At 52.1% G+C, this 22,405-nt stretch overlaps 1 protein-coding gene across 1 annotated transcript in view; it reads left to right on the top strand.

Moving 5' to 3' along the window:
• Nucleotides 1-22,405, top strand: part of WNT7A (Wnt family member 7A) — a 61,546-nt gene that overhangs the window by 13,898 nt on the left and 25,243 nt on the right. Inside the window, exon 3 of the mRNA XM_032149783.2 lies at nt 10,909-11,180. Coding sequence (XP_032005674.1) covers nt 10,909-11,180 — 272 coding nt within the window. The remainder of the gene's footprint in view (nt 1-10,908; nt 11,181-22,405) is intronic.

Genomic DNA, 22,405 nt, shown 5'->3' with positions numbered 1-22,405 from the left:
ACCATCCTGCCCAAGACAGCACCCTCCACCCTTCCCCGACAGGGCACCCTGCACTGTTGTCTTTACAGCACTTACCACTTTTGGAATTGAATTTGTTTACTTTTGCAAGAACCCGTCTGACATTAGTCTTCTCTGCCATCATGAGGCTCCATGGGGCCCAGATCTGCTGATCCTCTTCTCCCCAGACCGCCAGCATCTGTCCTGGGGCCTGGCACACAGTGGGTCCTCATGGAACACGTGAAGAAGTGTATGGCCCCCAGGCAGGCCAGCTCCTTTCTGCCTTGTGTGGCCCCAGCTGCTCTGAGCCCTTGAGGACAGGCCTGGCCTTGTTTATCTTCTGAATGCCGGGTCTGGGGAGCACCTCATGCACAGCAGGTGCTCCATTTTCTCTGTTGTGTGAGTGACGGCTGTTCACTTCTCACCCCAAATACAAAACTGCACGTTCATGTCTGCACATTTTCACTGAGCTCCATTCTAGCTGGGCAGTCTCACTCATCAAGATCTTTTTAATGTCAATTTGATCAATCATCCTGTTAGCTATCCTGTCCATCTCTGAATTGGCTCAAAATGGGATAAAAATGTTGACTAGGTCTAGTGCCTAGGAAAGACCCCTATGGCATGATTCAAGAGGAGCTGTGCCCAGGGTCTGCTCAGCAAATCACCAGTTCCCAGGCTCCACCCGCCGCCTACTGCCAGCTGCCCTGGGGAGAAAAGGACATTCCCATGGACAATAAAATGGGGGAACTCAGCATGTTATACTACTCCCTGCTCCTGGAGAGTCAGGGTGCCTGCCGGCATATTAAAGGTACTGAAACGGCCTGTAGACAAGACAGCAGCTTGAGGTGACTCAATCTGGAAGGTCCACTCATTTCCATCCTTGGACTCACTGACTGTCCAGTGGAGCTGCTCTTAGGGGCACACACACTGGGGAATATCACCCTGGAGACCCTCACAGATTGACCATACTCAGAATGTGGTTTATAGGTCAACATGGAATCTACCAAAAAGTACATCCACCCACCACCAATTTCCATATCTTTCCCCAAGGGTACAGAAGAGGCATATCCTCGCTTCGGACATTGCCATGGGCAGTGAAATCCATTCTAATCCACATTACCATTGGAAGTCCCTTCAATCATGCATAAAATTCAGAATGCCTGAGTTTCCATACAAGTGCAGGAAAGCATGTACATACATGTAAAATGTATATATGGCAACATGGTGTATATAGAATGAAGAGTATATATCCACAATATAAGTATATAATATTTTAATTTTTTTCTGGTACATTTGGTTCAATTTATGCAAGTTAAATGTTCATGGGATAAGACTCCCCCGCCTTGTATGTCCACTCATTTATTCACGTCCTCATCCCACAGATATTTACTAGAATCTCTGCAGTACATGCTGGGGTGCAGGCTGTGTCTAGGGCACTTGCTCTCTGGTGGGGACAAACTGGGGAGTCAAGGCTGAAAAGTGCTCCGAGGATCTAGTGGAAGAGAAACAGGCACTGGGAGATGAGCAGAGAAGCTGCCTGCACGGGTCACCTGAAGTAGGGGCCGTCCACAGCCCAGGAGGGGAAGGGGAGTGGCAGCAGGAAGGGCTTGGCTGGGCGACGCAGACAGGAGCCCTGGGATCCAGAGTGGCTTGGCACGAGGGACTGCAGGGCGTAGGGTAGGGAGGGTAGAAGAGGCTGGGGAAAGAGGTGGGACCAGGCATCCTGCAGGGTTTTGGGACCAGACTCAGGGGGTTTGCTTGGGAGGGAAGTTGTCAGAGGTATTTAATCAGAGGAGAGACAGGATGTAGGAAGATAATCAAATTCTTTGCACACACAGAACGTTGCTATGTCTCCAGCATTATCATCGGCAAAGAAATGGTGATTTCCCACCATGTGCTCCTGGGGATGGGTGCATTCTTTTCCACATGCTCACGACCTCCTGTTTGGTACCCCCCTGCCGGAATTTTTCCAGGGATGGGCACAAATGACCTAGGAGTCAACCCCTGAAGTCCACCCTCCTCTGTCTACAATCTGGGAAACTCTGATGCATTTCTGGGCTTCTGCCTCTGTAGAATTTGTCACCACTTCTCTTGGGCAGTCACTTGAGCAGCTCTCTCCTCTCCCCAAGGTGACTGCCTGGGCTGAGGGTCCCATGTCTGGGGATCCCCACACTCTGCAAAAAGGACTCCATCATTTTACCCATCTAGGGCTGTGAGAGTGCAACACATGTCTGGTGAGCTGGTGAATGCTTAGAAGGATGGATTTGAAGACCTTTCCAGTGAGAGAGACAGAAGCAAGGGGCGGGCCAGCTCCATTTTCTCTCTGCCATTTCTTAACAATGCGCCATCTTGCCCAAGCAAAAGACCTATTCTTTCCTTATTCTTGCTTAGAATGCAGCTAACAAAGGACGTTTTGTCTCGTTTGCATTTTTTTTTTTGCAAGCCTCAGTTCATCCTGGGTTTTAGCTCTCCTGACACTATTCTCTGAGATGAGTCTTTTGTTATAATGTTCTCTTCCCAGCTTTCATATGGTAGACAGGCAGGCAGGCAGGCGTGCGTGTGCATGCAACATGCAGACACACACACACACACACACACACACTTGCTTTCACACGCACATTCATTCATTCATTCAACTGTTGAGGCTTCACAGATAAATAATCCAGGTCCCCACAGCCTAGCGAAGACAGACTGATCATTCAATTCAATACAAAGTAAGGATGGACAGGGTGCTGGGCCACAAATGGAGGGAGGGGACATCTTGGAGGCCCCTCAGAGTAGGGAACTTGGGAGCCATGGCTTGATGGATATGGTGCTAACCAATAATGCATCTAGTAAAAGCTACTGTTTATTGATCCCTTACCAAGCACGGGCTGAGCTTGTCATGTGCATTGGCTAATTTAATCCTCCCAACAACCCTGGGAGGTAGAAATTTTGTTATTCCCACTTTACAAATGAGGAAACTGAGGCCTTGAGAGGTGAGTTAACTCATTTAAGGTCCCGCTGCCAGGAAGAGGGAGCCAGGATGTGAACCCAGATTTATCCACCTCCAGGGCTCTGCTTTAAAACCTCCTGGGCTACATTCACTGCCCCTTAGCAGGCAGATGGAATAAGAAAGACAACTGCAGCCTGGGGGAACAGCATGTGCAAAGGCGTGAAGCCAGGAAGGGGCAGATGCTGACCGTTGGCAAGTGGTCAGCGGTGTGCTCTGGCCTTGCTCAGTGGGAAGAGAGACCCTTGGATGGAGAAAGACAGAGGCTGGGGCTTGCACACACCCCTCCCCAGTTTCCCTAGCTGTGGGCCTGTTACCTTACCAAGCTCTGCCCAGACATAGCTCCCTGCACCCCCAAATCTTCCAGTTATTCATTGAGAGGCTCCCTGGTTCCTCTTGATGAGACAGCCCCATGTGGCATTCTGAGCCCAGAGGGGCTATGAACTGCCATGCCACGGGGCTGGCAAGTGCAACCTTTTTCCATCTGTATATTTTCCAAATCATATATTTCAGCTTGTGTCACTGCAGATTGCTTGCTCTCTGACCCATTGGCTTTAAATAGCAAAAGAAAAAAAATACAATGCACTTTGTGGTTTCCAGTAAGATACCGTAAATACACCCAGATAATATTCCGGTGCAAACCATTTACAGTGGCTGCACAGGGCGGTGGAATGGAATCTTTTGGGCAGGCTTGGACATCAGTTTATTTCCTCTGTACCCGCCGGGATCGTTATGGAGCTGGAACCACAGAGGGCGTCAGCTGGGCTCCCCATTTTCATCTCAGTGATAATATGTATCGTTCTTTATCCAGCACCTTCTGGGAGCTCCATAGAGGCTTCATTCCACAGAGGTCTCATTTAATTTTCACAACTTGGCAATGTCCTCCTAAGGGTTCCCACTTCACAGATGGGGAAGCTGATACCCGGAGAGGCAGAGTCCTTGCTTGGAGCTCCCCCAGTGAATGAGAAGTAGACAGGAGGGACTGACGGATTTCGTCTTATCTGAGTTCTGAGCTGAAGTCACCTGGGATATCCCAGGAGGGAAGGTCTCTGGGCTTCTGGATGAAAACTTTACCTGGAGATGTGGGTGGATTGAGAGGTAAGGAGGGCATGGGGGAGGTGAGGGAGCCAGGGGATCTTCTGGTCTTGCTGAGTCACTGGTGACCTTGAACAAGTCTCCCATTCTCCTTGAAGCTGTCATTCCAGTAGGAGCCCCCTGGCTTTGTTTCTGTGGCTCTGGAAATCTCTTCTCTGATTCTGGGGAGAGGAAGGCCTGGCAGAATCCACACCCGCCCACAGCCTCACCTCCTCCGGTGCCGCCCTGGCTCACCTGCCCCCACCACTAGCTGACCACACCACATCAGGGCCATCACTCAGGCTACCCCTTGGCCTGATGCCTTCTTTGCCCCTAGAGAGCCTCATGACCTCCCCACTCAAGGCACCACCCCAGATGTCCCCCACTCCCATCACTGCCCTGTGTCACCTTCTTCAAAGTCCTCAGCTGCCACGGAGTGGCATGATCCTACTGCCTGTCCTTCTACGAAGGCAAAGCCATGTCTGAACTCCTCATCTGAGTTTCCTCATGCCCTAGAACAGTGCCTGGCACATAGTAGATGCTCAAGAAATACCTGATGAGTGAAGGAACAGATGGCAGAGACAGGTCCTTCACAGCAGGCTGTCCCCACTGCCAGGGGTGGAGGATCTGATCCTGGAGGGCACACAGGCCATGGTGGCCAAGCCCAGGGTTCACTCACAGGCTCCACATGGATGATCTGGGCAAGAATGTAGGCCTGGAGTCAGTAGGACTGGAATGGTTATCAAGACCTTAAGGCAAGGGAGTGGGTCAAACTCTGGGGCTGGCTGTACGAGTTTGAATCCTTACAGGTTGTATCACATGGGCCTCAGTTTCCGCATCTGTAAAATGGAGATAATAGCAGCCCCCACCTCACATGTTGTTGCCATATATTGTAGATCTATATTCAGTGCTTAGAACAGAGCCTGGTGAATAAGAAACATTTTGTATGTCTTTGCTCAGCTTTTTATGTACTATATGTCATTGGACATATGATCTCATCCCATTTCCACAGCAATAGAACAGACCACCCTTGCAGGTATCTCCTAAGATAAATGAGATGGCATTCGGGAAATTACCCACCTGAATGAAGGGGCTTCCCCATACAGCTGAGAGAAGGGCTGTTCTCGGAGCAGTGAGTATGACCAGGGTCCAAGGGAGTTCTCTGGAGTGGTTAGGCACAGCAGGTGACCTCCAGATTTGCATCCTAATTCTTCCTGGGCAAGCCACCTCATCTCCCCAAGCCTCAGTTTCCCTACCTTACCTAGGATGAGTAAAGGAGGCAGACATGGATGGAGTCTGAGATTTATTTTAAGATTCCAGGAGACTTTTCTACTTTCTACCATCAAACCCTGTTCTCAGCTCAGCAAGCCATCTGATTTGAATGGTTTTGATAAATTATTTATTGATAAGTCTTGTTTTAGAAGTAAGTGCATTCTGACAAGAGTTGATGTCTTAAGCCAGAATAATCTCTAACCATGGGTTTTCCATGCACTGGTGGGCCAGGAAGGGAGCTGGGGTGGGGGGTTGAGGAAGGACACTGCCCAACTTGGGCCTTGAATCCCAGTTCTGGCCAGTTTCTAGCTGGGTGACCTCAGCAAATCACTCTAACTCAGAGCCTCCATTTTCTAAACTGTAAAACCATGGGGAATGACATCTACACGGGGGAATGTGGTGAAACACTTCACAGAGGACCAAGCATGGGTCCGGAACCTAGTAGGTGCCCAACAAATGTTACCTTCTCTCTACTCTTTCCCTTCTTCCTTAAAAAAAAAAAACCAAGTGTCTGGCTAACTCTGTGCTGATGCCTTGGGGCAGTCTTGTTTTGATGAATGGGCTAGGAGATGGCCTATAAGGGGCTGGAGTTTATCACAGGCTCCACACCTGCCTGGTTAGATCCTCTTGGAGCCTCAGTTCCCCCATCTGTAAAACAGAGAGGCTGTTATTACCTCCCTTGAGGGTTGTTTTCCTAGGGAATAGATAGGTATCCTCTTCTAACATGCTGAGCATGGAGTCTGGCAAACAAAAAGCACCCAAGAAAGACCATGTGGTTGAAGGCACACAGTCTGTGGAGACCAAGTCAGAGCTTTCTTTCATTCATTTATTCATTCCACTGCTATTTACTGGGTACCTACTGTGTGCCAGGCCCCGAGGACACAGCAAGGGCCATGACGAAGTGCTTATCTTCAAAGCAATTATATCCTAGAGGGGCAGGGGTCATGGTGGTAGGGCTGGTACGGGGAATAGATAATCAGCAGCTAAGTCTAAAATGGCAGGGAGCAATAAGGGCCATGGATAAAACAGATACAGGGCAAGTTCTTCTCTGTACCACCCAGTGGCACCCATAATTTCATCAATTATTATAATTATAACGCTCACTACTATTTGTTTAAGTACCTGCTAGGTGCCAGGTGATGCCTACCTCTTCCTACAGGGTAGGTGCTAATAACAGATGAGGAAATGGAGGCTCAGAGAGGTTAAGTGACTTGCCCAGGGTCACACAGCTTTTGGCAGGGTTGAAATTGGGACTCAGGTCTGTCTCACCCCTCACACATTTTGGAGGAGGTTGGAGACAGTGGGAGTGACAGACATGGTCCCTGTCATCTTGTAAACCTTAAATTTGGCTGGGCAGACAAACACTGGATCAGCCTCACATACTTGCCTCTCTGTTGTGACCTTCAGGACATGGTGAAATGGGACTCGGTGATAGTAAAAACAACAAAACTACAATGCAACAGCTGATGTTTACTGAGCACTCACGACATGCCAGACACTGTGCTCAGCACCGCTCAGCACCCCTTGTTTTGTAATTCAGTTCACTTAGACACATAGGTGCTGTGTAATTGTACCCATTTCACAGAGGAAGCAGTGAAGGGTCAAAGAGGTTAACAGCCCTGACGTTAGTCACACAGCCAGCTGGATGCCCAGGGTAGTTTCCTCCATGGTAGTGTGGGGTGGAGTGGGACTGGATCATCCCAGTCTAATGTGGGCGGGTAAGGCCAACATCAAAGTTAATGGCAAGAGTCAAAAGTGACTCTTCCACATCCAGAAGGATTGGACTTTACCAGCCAGTACCTGGGTCCCTGAGAGCTCTGAAGCCAAGAATGACTGGCCCTCATCGGCGCCTTGACTACAGTCTTCACTTCTCAGGGGCAGTGGGTGCTGAGGAAGTCCAGCTTGGTGGGGAGAGGAAGGCCATGGCACTTGATGAGACCTCGCTCTGGGCTGTGGGGAAGAAAGCTCTCCATCTGGAGCTCCGGGGGATGAAATGCGCCCCAAGGGGCAGCTGCCCTTCCCTACCTCAGGGGTGGGATGGAAATGGTGAGTGGGTGGAAGCCATCTGCGGCTAGCTGTCCATTTCTCACCATCTGCACCATCATGCACTGCTCCAGAGACTGAGAGACCCAGGGACGGTCACCACTGGGCTGTAGAGCAGAGGACACACGAAATTACCACAGGAGTCTTGGGCTGGCAGCCCCCTCCTCTGCCACCTGCCCTTCCCCCAGGGAGAACCCAAGGGAGAGGGGCCAGTCTTTGAGGATAGGCCAGGCTCTCTGCCCCGCCTCGATTCGCACACTCCATTCTTGGTCTGATAAAGAGGACACAGTCTCCGGTCAACGGCTGGAGCCTGCCCACTGCACCTGGGAATCATTTCATCCCTGGAGGCAGTTCTTGGTCTATATGGAGTGCCCAGAGGCCGGGTCTGCAGCTCAGCTCTGCTGCCCACATGTTGGGTGTCTCAGGCAAGCCAAAAGCCTTTGTGTCTTCAGTTGTAAATGAAAAGCCCTACTCCTTACCTCTCAGCCCTCTTGTACTTGTAGAGACTTGTTACCTCCATCATAGACAAGAATTGTTATAATTGGAGCATTTGGGGCCACTTTCTCATGCCAACCTCTGTGCTAAGTGCTCTACCATTGTTAATTTTTATCATCACATTTTACAGTGGGGGAACTGGAGCACAGAGAGGTTAGGTGACTCACCCAAGGTCACACAGCTAGAAAGCAGTGGAACAGATTTCTTCCCTGCCCTCCATCTGATTGTCCTTTTCTCTCATGTCCTTGAGTGTCTATTCTTGATATTGACTGTCTCCCTGAGGGTTTGGTTTTCTTGTGAGTTTGATACTCTCGAGTGTGAGCTGGTGCCTGGGGTTGGAGAGCTTTCTCTTTGCTCCTCTAGGCTCCCGGGGAACCACTGGACCAGGGGTGAGTCTTCCCACTTGCCTTGGAGCCCTTGGAGCATGCAGGGGGATATATTTGAGCCTCAAATCTATGCAAATGCAGGAAGCAGCAATCAATTTCCAGGAGATTCTGGCTTCCTCCAACCCCACCTGCCCACCTCCTGCGCTGGCTGGGGTGGACCTGCGTGCCTGTCTAGCCTTGCTGGAGGGTGGGGACAGGTGCAGACTTTTCCTGTCTGTCTGCCCTTTCTTTGCCTGAGGATCTATCCATGAGGCTCTATCTCTTTTCCAAGGCCGTGCCTCAGCAGCACTCAAAGCCTGGTCTCCTGACATGTCGTGGGCTTAATCCCAAAGCTCCCTCCTTGGCAGAGCTTAGCAACATGTGTCTATTCCCACCTATCTTGCTGGCAGTTCTGTCTTCAACCTGTGGCTGAGACAGCTTCCCTTGTCCTCCTGTGGCCCAGTCCAGCATGCAGATCTTACACAGCAATTCTTGATTTCATGCAGCAAAAGCATTGTTGGGTTTTATTGCTGGACCAGAAGTCGAGCCTGTGCCTGTGCCCCATGGCTCCCCTGTCCTTGCTGCCCTGTCTAGTCCCTCTGATGGGCATGTGTTACTCAGAGATGTTTTCTTTCTTCTTCTCCTTCTCCTTCTTCTTCTCCTTCATGGAGTTTCGCTCTGTCGCCCAGGCTGGAGTGCAGTGGCACAGTCTTGGTTCACTGCAACCTCCACCACCCAGGTTCAAGCAATTCTCCTGCCTCAGTCCCCCAAGTAGCTGGGATTACAAGCACGTGTCACTATGCCCAGCTAATTTTTGTATTTTTAGCAAAGACAGAGTTTCCCCATGTTGGCCAGGCCGGTCTTGAACTCCTGACCTAAAGTGATCTGCCCACCTCAGCCTCCCAAAGTGCTGGGATTACAGGCGTAAGCCACCATGCCTGGCCCCCTCAGAGATGTTTTCTATACTAAGAAAATGACAAATGCAGAGAGCTGTGAGCCCAGTAGCTGCTAAAATAATATCCTTTCCCGGCCCCCAAAGTTAAGCTGAGTTCCCCAGGGGCTCCATTCCCCTTGGTGCCAAGTTTCATGTTTGTGGAGCCAGGCACTGGCTATGCATTTCTGCATTTGACATGCCCCCTTCTCCTGTACCTTCTCAGCAGCTCCTGTCAGGTAGGCGCTGGCACTCTCCAGACTGATGTGTGGAGAGGAGAAGGAGCTCGCCCAAGTCCCAGTCAGTAAGTGGCAGAGCTGGGACTTGAGCCCAAGCATTCTGGCTCCAGAGCCTCTGTGTTAGGAGGGACGCCATGGGTGGGCTGGCATGGCACACCACGGCGAAGCCAGCCCTGGCATAGGGAAGCTGTCCAGTCCGGCAGGTGGACAGGCCTACCTTCTGCAGGGTGGGAGGGCAGCGATGGGGTGGGGGGACAAGTTGTTTGTGTCTGTCTCCCTCCTGGGGAGGGAGATCCCAAGGCAAATGAGAAGGTGGGTGGGGAAAGGACCTCCCTGAGCATGGAACAGAGTGACCTGAGGCTGGAAGCAACTTGGAGCAAGTCATCCACCTCCTCACTCACTGCTTAAGCCATCTCCATCCTGGCAATTCTGAAACACCTTCTCTGGCCCCTGTTTGCCTGCTCTGGGTTCCAGGGCCTCTTCTTCCAGGTGCCTTCCCTGAAACCCACCCAGGCTACATGAGAGTGAACTTGCCCAGTGCTCCTCAGGGCTTATACCACACACAGGGCTTCCCATAGGTTGCTTTGGTCAGTCTTCACCCTGTAAAGCAGATGTAGCCCTTGAACCCATTTTGCAGGTGAGGAGACTGAAGCTCAGAGAGGCTAAGAGGCTAAGCGGCAGCACCATATTTACACCAGCTCTGAGCGACTGCCTGTCCCACGCTGTCTCCTGCACCCCAGCTGCTCAGGACCCTGCCCTGAGATACTCACAGTCCAGTGAGGAGGCCACAGAAGAAGGGAGGGGATGGACATCTGAAATAGCAGGTGACACACAGAAGGAGTAGTAGTGGCCACGAAAACAAGAGGTAGGGTGCAGTCAGGTTCCATGAACGAAACGTGGGGCCAAGAGCTTTCCATGGACAAACTCTTGTTCTCCCTCATTGCCATGAGAAGGGTACCAATGATATGTCCCCATTTTACAGCCAGAGAGACTGAGGTGCAGGGAGGGGTAGTCCTTGGCCAATAGTCACAGAGCCAGGGATTGATATTCCTGGGATTTAAACTCAGGCCTTCTGGCCCCAGAGCCAGTGCCCTCTGTGGGTGTTGGGGAAATGCTACTTTACGATGCTGTGAGCTTTATGCCTGTGTGCAGGTTACATGGTTACGTCAAGTGTGCTTGGGAGTGGGGAGTGGGGACTGATGGGCTAGAGGAATCCCCCACATCTGGCCTTCCAGACCCTGGGCAACCAGCCCACATACCTTCCTCCTTTACTGCCCAGTTGACTCCCCAGGTTCTGGGGTTGAATGGATGTGTGTGTAATGGGAGGTGCTCAGCTCATCACCCTAAGAGGGAGCTTTGTTGGAAGTTAGGAACGGGTACTCAGTCGAGCTTTGAAGAGCCATTGCATTGAGCTCAGCCTCACTCTTTAGTCAGGCCCAGCCTCCTCTCAGATGCCTGGGACCTGACCCTAACTTGTCTCCTCTTCTCTCCTCTTCGCAGGGAGCCGGGAGGCTGCATTCACCTACGCCATCATTGCCGCCGGCGTGGCCCACGCCATCACAGCTGCCTGTACCCAGGGCAACCTGAGCGACTGTGGCTGCGACAAAGAGAAGCAAGGCCAGTACCACCGGGACGAGGGCTGGAAGTGGGGTGGCTGCTCTGCCGACATCCGCTACGGCATCGGCTTCGCCAAGGTCTTTGTGGATGCCCGGGAGATCAAGCAGAATGCCCGGACTCTCATGAACTTGCACAATAACGAGGCAGGCCGAAAGGTAGGAAGCCAGGGAGGGCAGCTGGGCGGCGCTCCCGGAGACGCCGCAAAATGGCTTGTTTGTAACATCTGGTGCTGGGTGTCTGCTGAGGAGCCACAGGGCTCTGCCCTCAGCCTCATTCTGCTTGGTGCTGGCATCAGCTTGTGGCTGGTCAGGATTTGTGTATGGCACAAAGCTTGTCAGTTACTGAAGAGGTTGGATAATTGAGTCTCCCTTAAGATGAATTGAATGTTACTCAGCAAGATGGAAAGAGGGACGGATGTGAACTCCTATCCTTGGGAGGGACCAAATTAGCCTTTCTCCCTTGCTCCCTTCCTGCCTCTCTCCCTCCTTTTTTCTCTCCCTCCCTCCCTCCTTCCCTTCCTCCCTCTTCTCAGGCTTCTGGCCACATCCTGTGTGTCAGAGCCTCCCAGGTGGCCTTGGTGAGTCACACAGGGGAATTGCTCACCTGGTCTGCCCCAGGATGGTGTCCTGGGGGAAATTACCAGGCCCTGCTGTCTAGTCTCATGGCTGGGAGCTCCTGCCCAGGGTGGTACATCCCTGCAGTGGTCCCAGCTGCTCCCTCCTCCCTGTTTTTGTGGTCAGATCACCCTGCAGGTCCCAGGTCCCAGGCTCCCTCCTGCCTTGAAGCCCCCACTTCCTCGAGGCAGACAGGAGGAGGACACGTGGCTTCCCTCTCCCAGCCTCGATTTCCTCACCCACGGCTCCCTGGCTGGGCCATGGTAAGAATTAAAGGAGAGAATAGCACGTGGCCCGCAGCAAGTCAGGGTCAGGGTGGATCCCGTGGGAGTGTGTTCTGTGAGCCATACAGCTCCACTGGGCATGAGGCTTGTGGCTGTTGCTCTGTCATATTGCCATGAGCCCGTGGGCAACACAGACACTGGGAACTGTCAGAGGCTATGAGACCAATCTCAGTGGGCTTCCTGGAGGAGACAGGCCCCAAGAGATGAGTAAGGTTTGGCTAGGCAGGGAAAGGAGGTGGAAGCAGCCAAGATCTGGTGAGTGGGGGAAGAATGGACACAGGCCCAGAGGTAGGGACAGGGGGCCAGTTAGGGACCACACTGGCTAGTCTGTGAGCCCCTGAAAAGGGAACCCCTGAAGGATGGGGCTGAAGAATGCAGCCTTGTGTTCTGCCCCCAGATCTGCCTGTGGCTGCCATGGTGTCCTTGTCCTTCAGGTTTCAGCCATGATGTCCTCTCCCCAGAGAGGTTTCCCTTTACATTCCTTCCTAGCCTTTTCTCCGAGGTTGCCTTGTTCTGTGGCTTTCTCCCGTCTCTAGACTGTAAGCATACTGAGGACAGAGGCCTGGGCTGTCTCAGACACAGCAGCACTCCAGAGCGTGGCACACAGTAGGCACTCTACCAATATGTATGGAGTAAATAGATGAGTGCCTTGTGGTTGCTGGGGAGCCTCTGATAGTTCTGGGGCAGGAGAGGGGCAGAAGTCATAGACCCTTGGGAGGCAGAGGGCTACCTTGAGTGGGGTCAGGAGCTGGGTGTGAGTGGAGTGCAGGCCGGGCCTGACCTGATGTTCTTGAGCAGGAACAGCCCTCCCAGCTCAGGAAAGCCGAGTGGAGGGCCATACATCCTCCTGCCTGCCCAGCGCTCTCTGGTTAGGGAGGACCCTTGGGGATGGCTTTCTAGAAAAGCACTTCTACAGACACTATGTATTTCCTGAGCGAAGAGGTGGGACTGTGGACTCCCTGGTGTATGCAGAGAAAGGCCTGAGTCACACCCACCCCACCCCTTTGTGCTATAGGGATGGAAATGGAGGCTCAGAGAGGGTACCAACTGACCCGTGGGGACTTAGGTCGGTGACCACAGACACCATTCAGCCAGAGCACGCGAGGTGGTCTTCTGGCCTAGCCCCAAGTGGCCAGACCCTCATTTGCTGCCATGGGACACCTCAAGGGCCCCGACGAGGGCAGGAACAAAGACAGCCGCCAGCTGCTGTGGGTTCCAGCCCCTCTTGCGACCTCAGTTTCCACATCTGTCGATTGGGACTATGACCCACTCCTTGTTCTGACCGGTGCCAGTCAGTTCCCCAGGATTTTGCAACACGCCATTTACTCGAAGGCATGGGACCCCACCCCAGAAGTCCCCCCCTCCCAACAGGCTGCCATGGGCCCCACACATGGCAGGGCTGGGGAACCGACAGGAGCAAAGGGGCCAGCCCACTGCTGCTCCTGGCTGAGCGCCTCGGAAAGGCTCGCAGATGTGTTTATCACCCACTCCCTCACTCCTGCCGTGAGGAAACAAGACTCAACCTGACCACGGGCTCTGGGGCTTGCTGGCAGCTGGTGCGAGAGAAGGGGAAGCGGGGAGGCCGGGGTGGGGGGTGCACCATGTGGCTTCTGCAGACCTGATGAGGGGCTGCCCCAGGGCTGGAGGGGAGCCCCCGACTCCCCTGGCAGATGAGGGAAAGTAAATGCTGCAGGGGCATCCTGCAGGTCCCCAGTTTGAGTCTGAGCCCAGCAGGGTGTGGGCCATGGGGCAGGGGCAGCACTGCAAGGAAGCTTCGGGGCATCCCCCCCTTTCCCTCACTGTCTCGTCAATTGTGTGGTCTGCAGGCCGAATCAGAATGGTTAGGTGCCAATATCTTTTGGCAAGGTGATTTTAGAATTATAGTTTCCCCTGTTGGCATTTCGGGGCCTTTGTACTTTGGATTGAAATCAGTGGCCCCTCAGGTCGGCGTCCTAGAATACGAAGTTCACGTCCTAGTGTGTGATGTGTGGAATCATAGGTTCCTCAGTAGGGAGGAAGGGAAGAGTCAGAAGCATCGTGCTGAAATCTTTGGATGGTAGAATCTTTGTGGCTTTGAATAATTTCTTTCCAGCCTTTTGGGCAGCAAGGAAATTAACTACCCACAGTTTTTGCCCTCAAGACTAGATGCTCAGTCTAGTGAGAGAATCAGGTACAAGAAGCAAAAATTGTGATTCAGGGTTACACACTGTAGGAGAAACGTGATATAGAAAGTGAAGAAAAGAGGTCAGAGGAAGAGTGGTTTGTTTCCTCTTGAAGTCTGAAGAGTGCTAGGCAGAAGAGGGAATTCTTAGCAGGGCTTTGAAGGATAAGGAGTCCAGGTGGACGAGGCATCAGGAAGGAAGAGGGCAGTTCAGGCAGCACAGGCATGTTCAAAAGCATGAAGTCCTAACAAAGCATGCTGTGGGGGCTCCGTGCGGCCGAGGGTGGGGAGGACAAGTGACGAGGCTGCAGAGGGGGCTAGATCCTAACACACAGCCTTGAATGCCAGAACAAGGAGTGGGACTTTGTCTTAGGCCAGAGGTGCGCAGAAGAGGCTTTGGTGGGGCAGTGCTTGGGCAGGTTTCTGGCCCTGTCTGAGATAGAGTGGAGTACACAGTGAAGGGGCTGTGGCCACGGTTGGTGCCTAAACCCAGCAGGAGCCTCGGGGCTCATGGCTCGGGAGGCTGTTTAGGAAGCATAATAGGTAGGAGCTGTGTCAGGTGTGTTTGGCGTGGAGGAGCAGGGTCGTAACGGAAGCCCTGGTGTTTGTAGGATTGCCCGATGGGAGGGTTAAAGGGGGAAAGCAGGGGAGAGCCTGGGCCACAGCCTGGGCAAATGGGTACTGGGACAGGAGGGCTATGGGAAGGGAAGGACAGTCAGGGAGGTTGGAGGAGAACCAGGAGAACCTGGGCCTTCTGGGTGCATTTGTGAGTGCGTGCAGACATCCCCCTGCAGGAGTGCAGAGAAGCCTGGGCAGCTGCGAAACCCAGCCAAGGGCCAGGGGTCTCCGAGCCTCCATGATAATATTGTACCTGGCAGGCCAGGTTTTCGAGGCCTTACCGTACGGAGAGAGAAGTGCACCAGAGAGCTCCGGGGGCCTGGGGCAGGGTGGAGGCCCTCAGCAACCCTTTCATGAGAGTGTGGTAACTGAGCCCAGGAGAGGCAGCCCCGGGGATGGGGGCCCAGCTGGGATGGGGCTGGCCCCTGCTGGAATGCGCCGCTTGCTCCAAGGGAGGTGAGCTCAGGGGGATGGAATTCCACCGAAGTGAAAAGTCACCTCCCAGTCCCTGCCCAGCCTCTTGCACACGGAGGGGTGTCGGTCTTGTCCCTTCCTGCCCTGCCCCGTCTGGTCCGGGTGCTCCTGGGAGCTGGATTCCCACCCCTGCCCTGGCCGCAGGCAGGCCTGTGAGTCAGGGGACACCAGGGACCAGCCCCTGGCAGCTGGGGCGGAGCGCAGATAAGGCCTGCTCAGCTATGCTCCTCTCTGCTCTCCCGAGGGCCACTTGCATATTTGACCAGATAGAGTGGCCAGTGGTGGCATGTCGAGGGCCTGAGGAGCCAGGCCCCGCCCAGCCCGAAGCTGACTGGCCAGGCCAGGCTGGGAGGAGGCATCCTCAGTCTGCCGTGCCCTCCATTCCTGCCCCGCCCCTGGGCACAGGTGTGGGTTCTCACCCTGGTGAATGGAAAGGCTTGCAGCCAGGACTCAGGGGACTTGGAGCAGGAATGGTCCTGGACACATCTCAGCCCTTCAGGGCCTTGGTTTCTTCCACGGCAGGAGCTTCTTTCCTTTACTCCCAGGACAGTCTCCAGGTCTGACATGTGGGCTGGGGAATGACATGGGGTTCTTGGGACCATTGTACCCCAACCCTGTCTCCAGCTTCTCTCCCACACACACCACCTTCCAACCACACACTCCTGCAGTCAACCAAGCTTGTTTGCACCTCAGGGCCATTGCACAGGCCACTTCCTCTGTCTGGAAAGCTCTTTCCTTGAATCGTTGCAGAACTAGCTCCTTGTATTCCTTCAATTCCCGGCTCAGATGTCACCTTAACAGGGAAGTCCTCCCTAACTTCCCTCCCCCGCTGTCTGTCTCATCTCTCTCCATCATCCTACTTTACTTGCATGTGAAACCACTGCACAGAATGATCTCATTTGCACAGCTCTTTGTGTCTTTATTGCTTGTTGCCTCCCACTGCAGGATCAGCACCACAGGGTAGTGATGGCCTAAGTTCACCCCTAAACCTAGAACAGTGCCTAGCACATAGTAAGTGCTCAAGAAATATTTGTTGAGTGAACAAATGATATGACAAGTGCTTGCTCTTTCTTGGGGGGATTTCCAGGAGCAGGGTTGCAAGGTATAATACAGGACTCCCACTTAGAGTTGAATTTGAGAGAAATAAAAGTACGTCCCAACTATTGCACAAGACATACTAAAAAATGATTCGCCATTTATCTCAAATTCAGATTTAACTGAGTTTGTGTTTTTGAATTGAGCTGATATTGAGATAATTGTAGATTCACATGCAATTGTAGAATATGAAGAGATCTTGTGTAGCCTTTGCCCAGTTTCCCCCAATGGTGACAGCTTGCAAAACTGTAGGACAATGTCACAACTAGGATGCTGATGCTAGGACAGTCAAGATGCAGAACACACAATGGTCCTCAGGTTGCCCTTGTATAGCCACTTCTACTTCCCTTCCCCTTCCGAATCCCCAGCAAGCACTAATTTACTCTCCACTTGTATACTTTCATTATTTTAACAATGTTACGTAGGTGGGTCTTACAGTATAACCTCTCGAGACGAGCTTCTTTTCATTCAGCATGATTCCCTCAAGCCTTCTTCAAGTGTTGTATCAGTGTGTGTATCAGTAGCTGGTTCCTTTACCTTGCTGTATAGTATTCCAGGGCACAGAGGCTCCACAGTTTGTTTTGTCATTCACCTGTTGAAGGATGTCTGGGTTGTTTGCAGGTTTTGACTATTACAAATAAAGCTGCTGTGTACATGTGTGTACAGGTTTTTTTGTGTGTGTGAATGTAAGGTTCTATTTCCCTAGAATAAATGTCCAGGAGCACAAATGTATGGTGGCTGTATGTTTAGCTTTATAAGAAAGTGCCAAACCATTTTCCATTTTGTGGGAGAGTGGTTGTGTCATTTTATATTCCCACTAGCAATGTGTGAGTGGTACAGTTGCTCCACATCCTCACCAGCATTTGATGACATCACTGTTTTTAAAACTTTTTTGCCATTCTGATAGATGTATGTTATACCTCATTGTGGTATTGATTGGCATTTCCTGAATGGCTAATGATGTTGAATATCTTTTCATGTGCTTATTTGCCATCTGGATAGCCTCTTCAGTGTAGCATCTGTTAATGTCTTTTTGCCTATTTTCTAAGTAGGTAGTTTACTTTTTTAACTGGTGAGTTTGGATATTTCTTTATATATTCTAGCAGCCAGTATTTGGTCAGACATGTGGTTGGCAAATATATTTTCCCAGTCTGTAGCTTGTCTTTTTTATCATCTTTACAGGGTCTCTCACAGAGCAAAAGTGTTTAACTTTGATAAGTTTTAATTGATAAGGTCCAATGTATCTATTTTTCCTTGAATGGACAGTACCTTTAGTATCATCTAAAAACTCTTTGCTCAGCCCTAGATCCCAAAGATTTTGCCGTATTTTTTTTTCCTAAAAGTTTTATGTTTAGCATTTAACTCTGTGACCTGTTTTTCTTTAAATTCATTAATTTAAAAAAATCAACAAAAATTTCTTTTTTAAATAGTATGTTACATTTTTATTTATTTTTAATTGTGATAAAATATACTTAGCTTGAAACTTGCCATGTTAGGCATTCTTAGGTGTGCACCCCAGTGGCATTAAGCACACTCGCACTGTTGTGCTGCCATCCCCACCTTCCATCTCCAGAACTTTACCATCTTCCCAAACGAAGACTCTGTCCCTGTTAAACAACCACCTCCCATGTCCCCCCGCCCCACCCCAGCCCCTGGCACCCACCTTTCCACTTTCTGTCTCTTTGAATCTGACTGCTCTAGGCACCCCACATAAGAGGCATCATATAGTTTTTGTCCTTTTGTGTCTGGCTTATTTCAGTTAGCGTAATGTCTGAAAGGTTCTGTGATTGCTTGGAATTAACTTTTCTATGAGGTGTAAGTTTAGGTCGGAGTTCATTTTTCAGCCTATTTATGTGCTACATCCGGGAACCCTCCCTAGCCTCCACGGTCAAGGACGGTGGCCTCGGGACAGTACCAAGGAAAGCTATAGGGTTGTTTTAGAGCTGGAGATTCTCTCTTCTGTGGGCGTTTAATCAATGAGAGACTGAGACCCTGACCTGGAGGGGCCCAACCAAGGCCGCACACCAAGGGAGTGGAGAAGCAAGAGCCGCACCTAGGGCCTGGCTCCGGGCTCAGACCTCCCTTCGGCCCCCTGGAGCTGGCCATGGCCGGGGAGCTGAGCTGGATGAGAGGCTGAGGTAGGGGCCAGGAGGTCCGTCGTGGGCTTGAGAAAAGCTTAGTGGGATGACCAGGTCAGGGTGTCTGGGCCCAGAGAAAGGAGCCCAGACGAGACCAGAGAGGAAGCTACCAAGGACGGGTTGGAGGGGGACCAGCCCAGGCTGGGGCGGAGGGTGCCCACGAGGCCTGAGGTTTTGCCAGTTTTCTCCGATGACACAGCAAGGGCAGGGCCCAGCCAGGTCTTGTCAGTGATGCCACAGTGATAGCAGTGAACAGTACCCGGGGAGGAAGGGGATGAGATAAGAGAGGCCACACGGGTAGGGTCAGGGGCAGCCCTTCCCATGGAGACTGGAAACGTCTGTGACCCCAGCTTCATGCGGTCTGGTCCCTAGCATCCCACTTTGCTCTGGGCTGGTAAGACCACCCCACCCCCAACCTGGATGGATGTGGGCAGCCGGGGCAGGCCCTGAGGAGGCGCTGAACACCCAGTCCTGGGAGGAGTCAGGTGGCTCAGCCGTGAGTGGAGCAGCCTCAGGAAGGTGTCACCATCCTGCAGTCCCTGAGGACTGGGGGTGGTGTGGTTGGGAGGGTGGCAGGCAGGACCAGGACCCATGGGATGGAAGAATATGGGGAAAAGGCAGCTCAAGCGAGAAGGACCTTACTATCAGGAAGCGGGATACAGTCCCTGTCAGAGCAGGTGGTACAGGTGGAGGGAAGGTTTTCATTTGCTGGGAGAATATGGACATGATTCTAATATCAGCACTTGAAATATATGTACTAATTTAATCCCCATGGTAGTCTTATGAGATTAGCATTCTCTGTTCTCTCCATTTGACAAATAAGAAAACGGAAGCACAGAGAGGTTAAGAAAGTCGCTTAATGCCACACAGCTGGCAGGTGCAGCGCTGGGATCTAAACCCAAGCAGCCCTAGCTCCAGATCCAGGTCTTAACCTCAAACTATGCTACCAGCCCCAGGAGTCTTGGACTCAGATGCTTTTATCCTCACAGTCTCCTGATCCTGAAACCCTGTGATTCCAAGATGTTACCCTAAGATTCACAGATGCTCTGATTTGAGGAATTTGGAGACTACAGTCCTCAGCCCCCAGAAGGCCCCGCTATATGGTCATTTGGGTTGTGGGTTATCCAGGCAAGCACACGTGCATCCTCTCCTACTCTGGTCACTGTGGCCTTGGGGCAGTCCTTGAGCCACCACCTTCTGCCTGGGAGAGGACACATCAGGGCGAGGGAGGAACCCTGTTGTGAGTGAGAAGAGGGGATTCTGTGTGCCACCTTGGCAGGTGAAGGGCCCCAGGCTGTCATGGGGGTTCAGGATGAGACTGGACAAGGAGATGGCCAGACAGAGACCCACACCTGGTGCAGGGACCAGGGCACCTCCTGTTTTAGCAGAGTTTCTGGACTTGCTCAGCCTGATGAACGGCAGTGGGAGAGACTTCTCCCCCGATCCTTCCAGGCAGTTGTGAGACTCGCCTCGGTGTCTCCCAGAGCCCAGCCTGGGCCTGGCATACTCTTGGTGACATAAAGTGGCACACATCCTAGGCCATGTCACAAACAGCCACCAGAGCACCGCAGGCAGTAGGGCTGGGTGCATCTGTCCCTGCCTTCTCATTCCCAGGCGTGCACAGAGGGCAGGCGAGAGGCAGGTGCTCCCTGTGCTGTGAGGTGGGCTCTGGAGTCCACTCCTGGCTTTGCTGCTTGCTAACTATGTGGCCTTAGCCATGTTACTCTGCCTCTCTGTGCCTCAGTTTCTCCAGGGACACTTAATAGCGCTATAGAGTATTATGAAGATTACATGATTAAAAGAATTTAAACTGCTTATAGCTGCACAGTCCAATATGATCACAAGCAACATGGGGCTACTTAAATTTAAATGAATTACAAATAAATAAGATTAAAAATTGTTTCACAGTCCATGTTTCAAGTGCTTGATAGCCACCTGTGGCTCGTGGCTTCCTACTAGACCATTCTGTGGTGGCAGGAAGGTCTGTTGGACATCGCTGTCTTAGAGTGGCGGGCAAGGAGTAAGGGCTGAGACGTTGGTACTACTACTAAGGGGCCTGAAAAGGTCTCAGCTGTGGCGGAAGCTCATCCTGTCACCTCCCTGGCCTCCCGCCAGCCCAAGGGGGCCTCAGATGCTGGCCATCTAATCTGATTTATCTGGGAAGGAATTCCCAGTGTGGCTCCTGGCCCTGCAGCTGGGAACTCATTTGAAACCCACCTGAGATGGGGAGGGGGCAGCATGGCGAGGCCCTGAGAGCCCCCTAAGTGAGGTAGAGTCAGGGGCTCAGTTACACCACGGTGAGACCAAGTCAAAAGGCACCCACCGGGGACAATTGCTGCCTTTGTCCTCGGGACGGGGACTGGGACTCCTGGGTGTTATCAAATCTGCCGGGAAGAGGGAGGGAGGGGAGCCAAGTGATGGGAGGAAGGTGGGTGAGGAGAGGGGCAGGAGTGGTCCTAGAGGGAAGGAGAAATGAGGTGTTCTGGAGGGTCTGGCACCAGGAGCTGGCAGCTGTCACTTTTCCTAATCCTCAACACTTGTGTCTTTTGAAGAGAAATCCAGGTGCAACTGTATCCCTAGGAAGGACTCCTTGCCTGACAAAGGCACTTCTTTAAATTACCTCCTTTCAGTGTGCATTGAGACGCTGTCAAGGCTGCTCACAGTGGCAAGCACTTGCTCTCGCTCTGTCCCAGGTGGGGTTCTAGGTGCTTTCCCGGGGTTACTCCATTTGATTGGCCCAACATCCTTGGGGACCCTTGGTAACTCCATTTCTCAGATGGGCAGCTGAGGTCCGGGCAGTGAATGTGAGCAGCATCCCAGGCTCCTGGGCAGGAGAGCTGGACTCAGGGTCTCAGGGCCTCCCCAGGCCATGGTGGGAAAGGGACAGATTCCCGGCCAGCTGGGCATGGGCAGTGAGGCCAGCACTCAGCTGCTCACTGCAAGGCACTGTGTGCCCCTCTCAAGGCCTGCCCTTCCATGTGCTGGTCCTATCTCAAATGCTCTTTGTAAATGATCTCACAGGGAAGGGCCTATTGTCATTCCTACTTAACAGATGAAGAAAACTGAAGGCACAGAGCAGTTCAGTGGTGTGCTTGAGGTTGCCCAGGTAAAAAGCATCTGAGCCAGGGTTCCCTCCAGCCATCCCAACTCTGCAACCCAAGTTCTGTTCATCCTTGGTACAGCCTCTTGTTAACTCTCAATTGTGTGTGTGTGCGGGTATATGTGTATTTTTGGACCTGGTTGGATTGGTAGCATTTTGAAATAATAAAGAGTCCAACAAGGCCAGGCACAGTGGCTCCTGCCTATAATCCCAGCACTTTGGGAGGCCAAGGGTGGGTGGATCACCTGAGTTCAGGAGTTTGAGACCAGCCTGGCCAACATGGAGAAACCCATCTCTACTAAAAATACAAAAATTAGCTGGACAAGGTGGCGGGCACCTGTAATCCCATCTACTTGGGAGGCTGAGGTGGAAGAATCAATTGAACCCAGGAGGCAGAGGTTGCAGTGAGCTGAGATTGCACCACTGCACTCCAGCCTGGGAGACAGAGTGAGACTCCATCTCAAAAATATATATATATATATTCCAACATGACATTGGTAAAACACTTTATGATTTGCAAGACCTTTTTTTTTTTTCAACATCTTTTCTTGGCCAAGTCTCACAGCTGTCCTCCAGGTGAGCAGTGTGATTGTGTCCATTTTGCAGGTGAGGCAGCTGAGGCTCTGGTTGGGTACTGCTCAGTCCCCCGGAGGTGTTCTCTGCTGGGCTGAGAGTTTTGCATGCGAGGCAGGTCAGGAGCTCCTGGCCAGACCATGCGGGGAGGTGTGAATGACCTGGATGTGGAAAGAGCTCCGATCAGAGCCCTGACCGTGCCACTTGTTTGCTGTGTGCCCTTGGGCAGTCACCCTTCTCAAGCCTCAGTTTCCTCATGGAAAAAAGGCAGTGAGGATTTGTACTTGTCAGAGCTGTTGTGCAGATTGCATAAGATAATGCCC

This window comes from Hylobates moloch, unplaced genomic scaffold, assembly GCF_009828535.3.
Source record: "Hylobates moloch isolate HMO894 unplaced genomic scaffold, HMol_V3 SCAFFOLD_4, whole genome shotgun sequence".
NCBI lineage: Eukaryota > Metazoa > Chordata > Mammalia > Primates > Hylobatidae > Hylobates > Hylobates moloch.
Note: the sequence above shows the minus strand (reverse complement) of the source record. Positions and strands in the feature narration are given on the sequence as shown.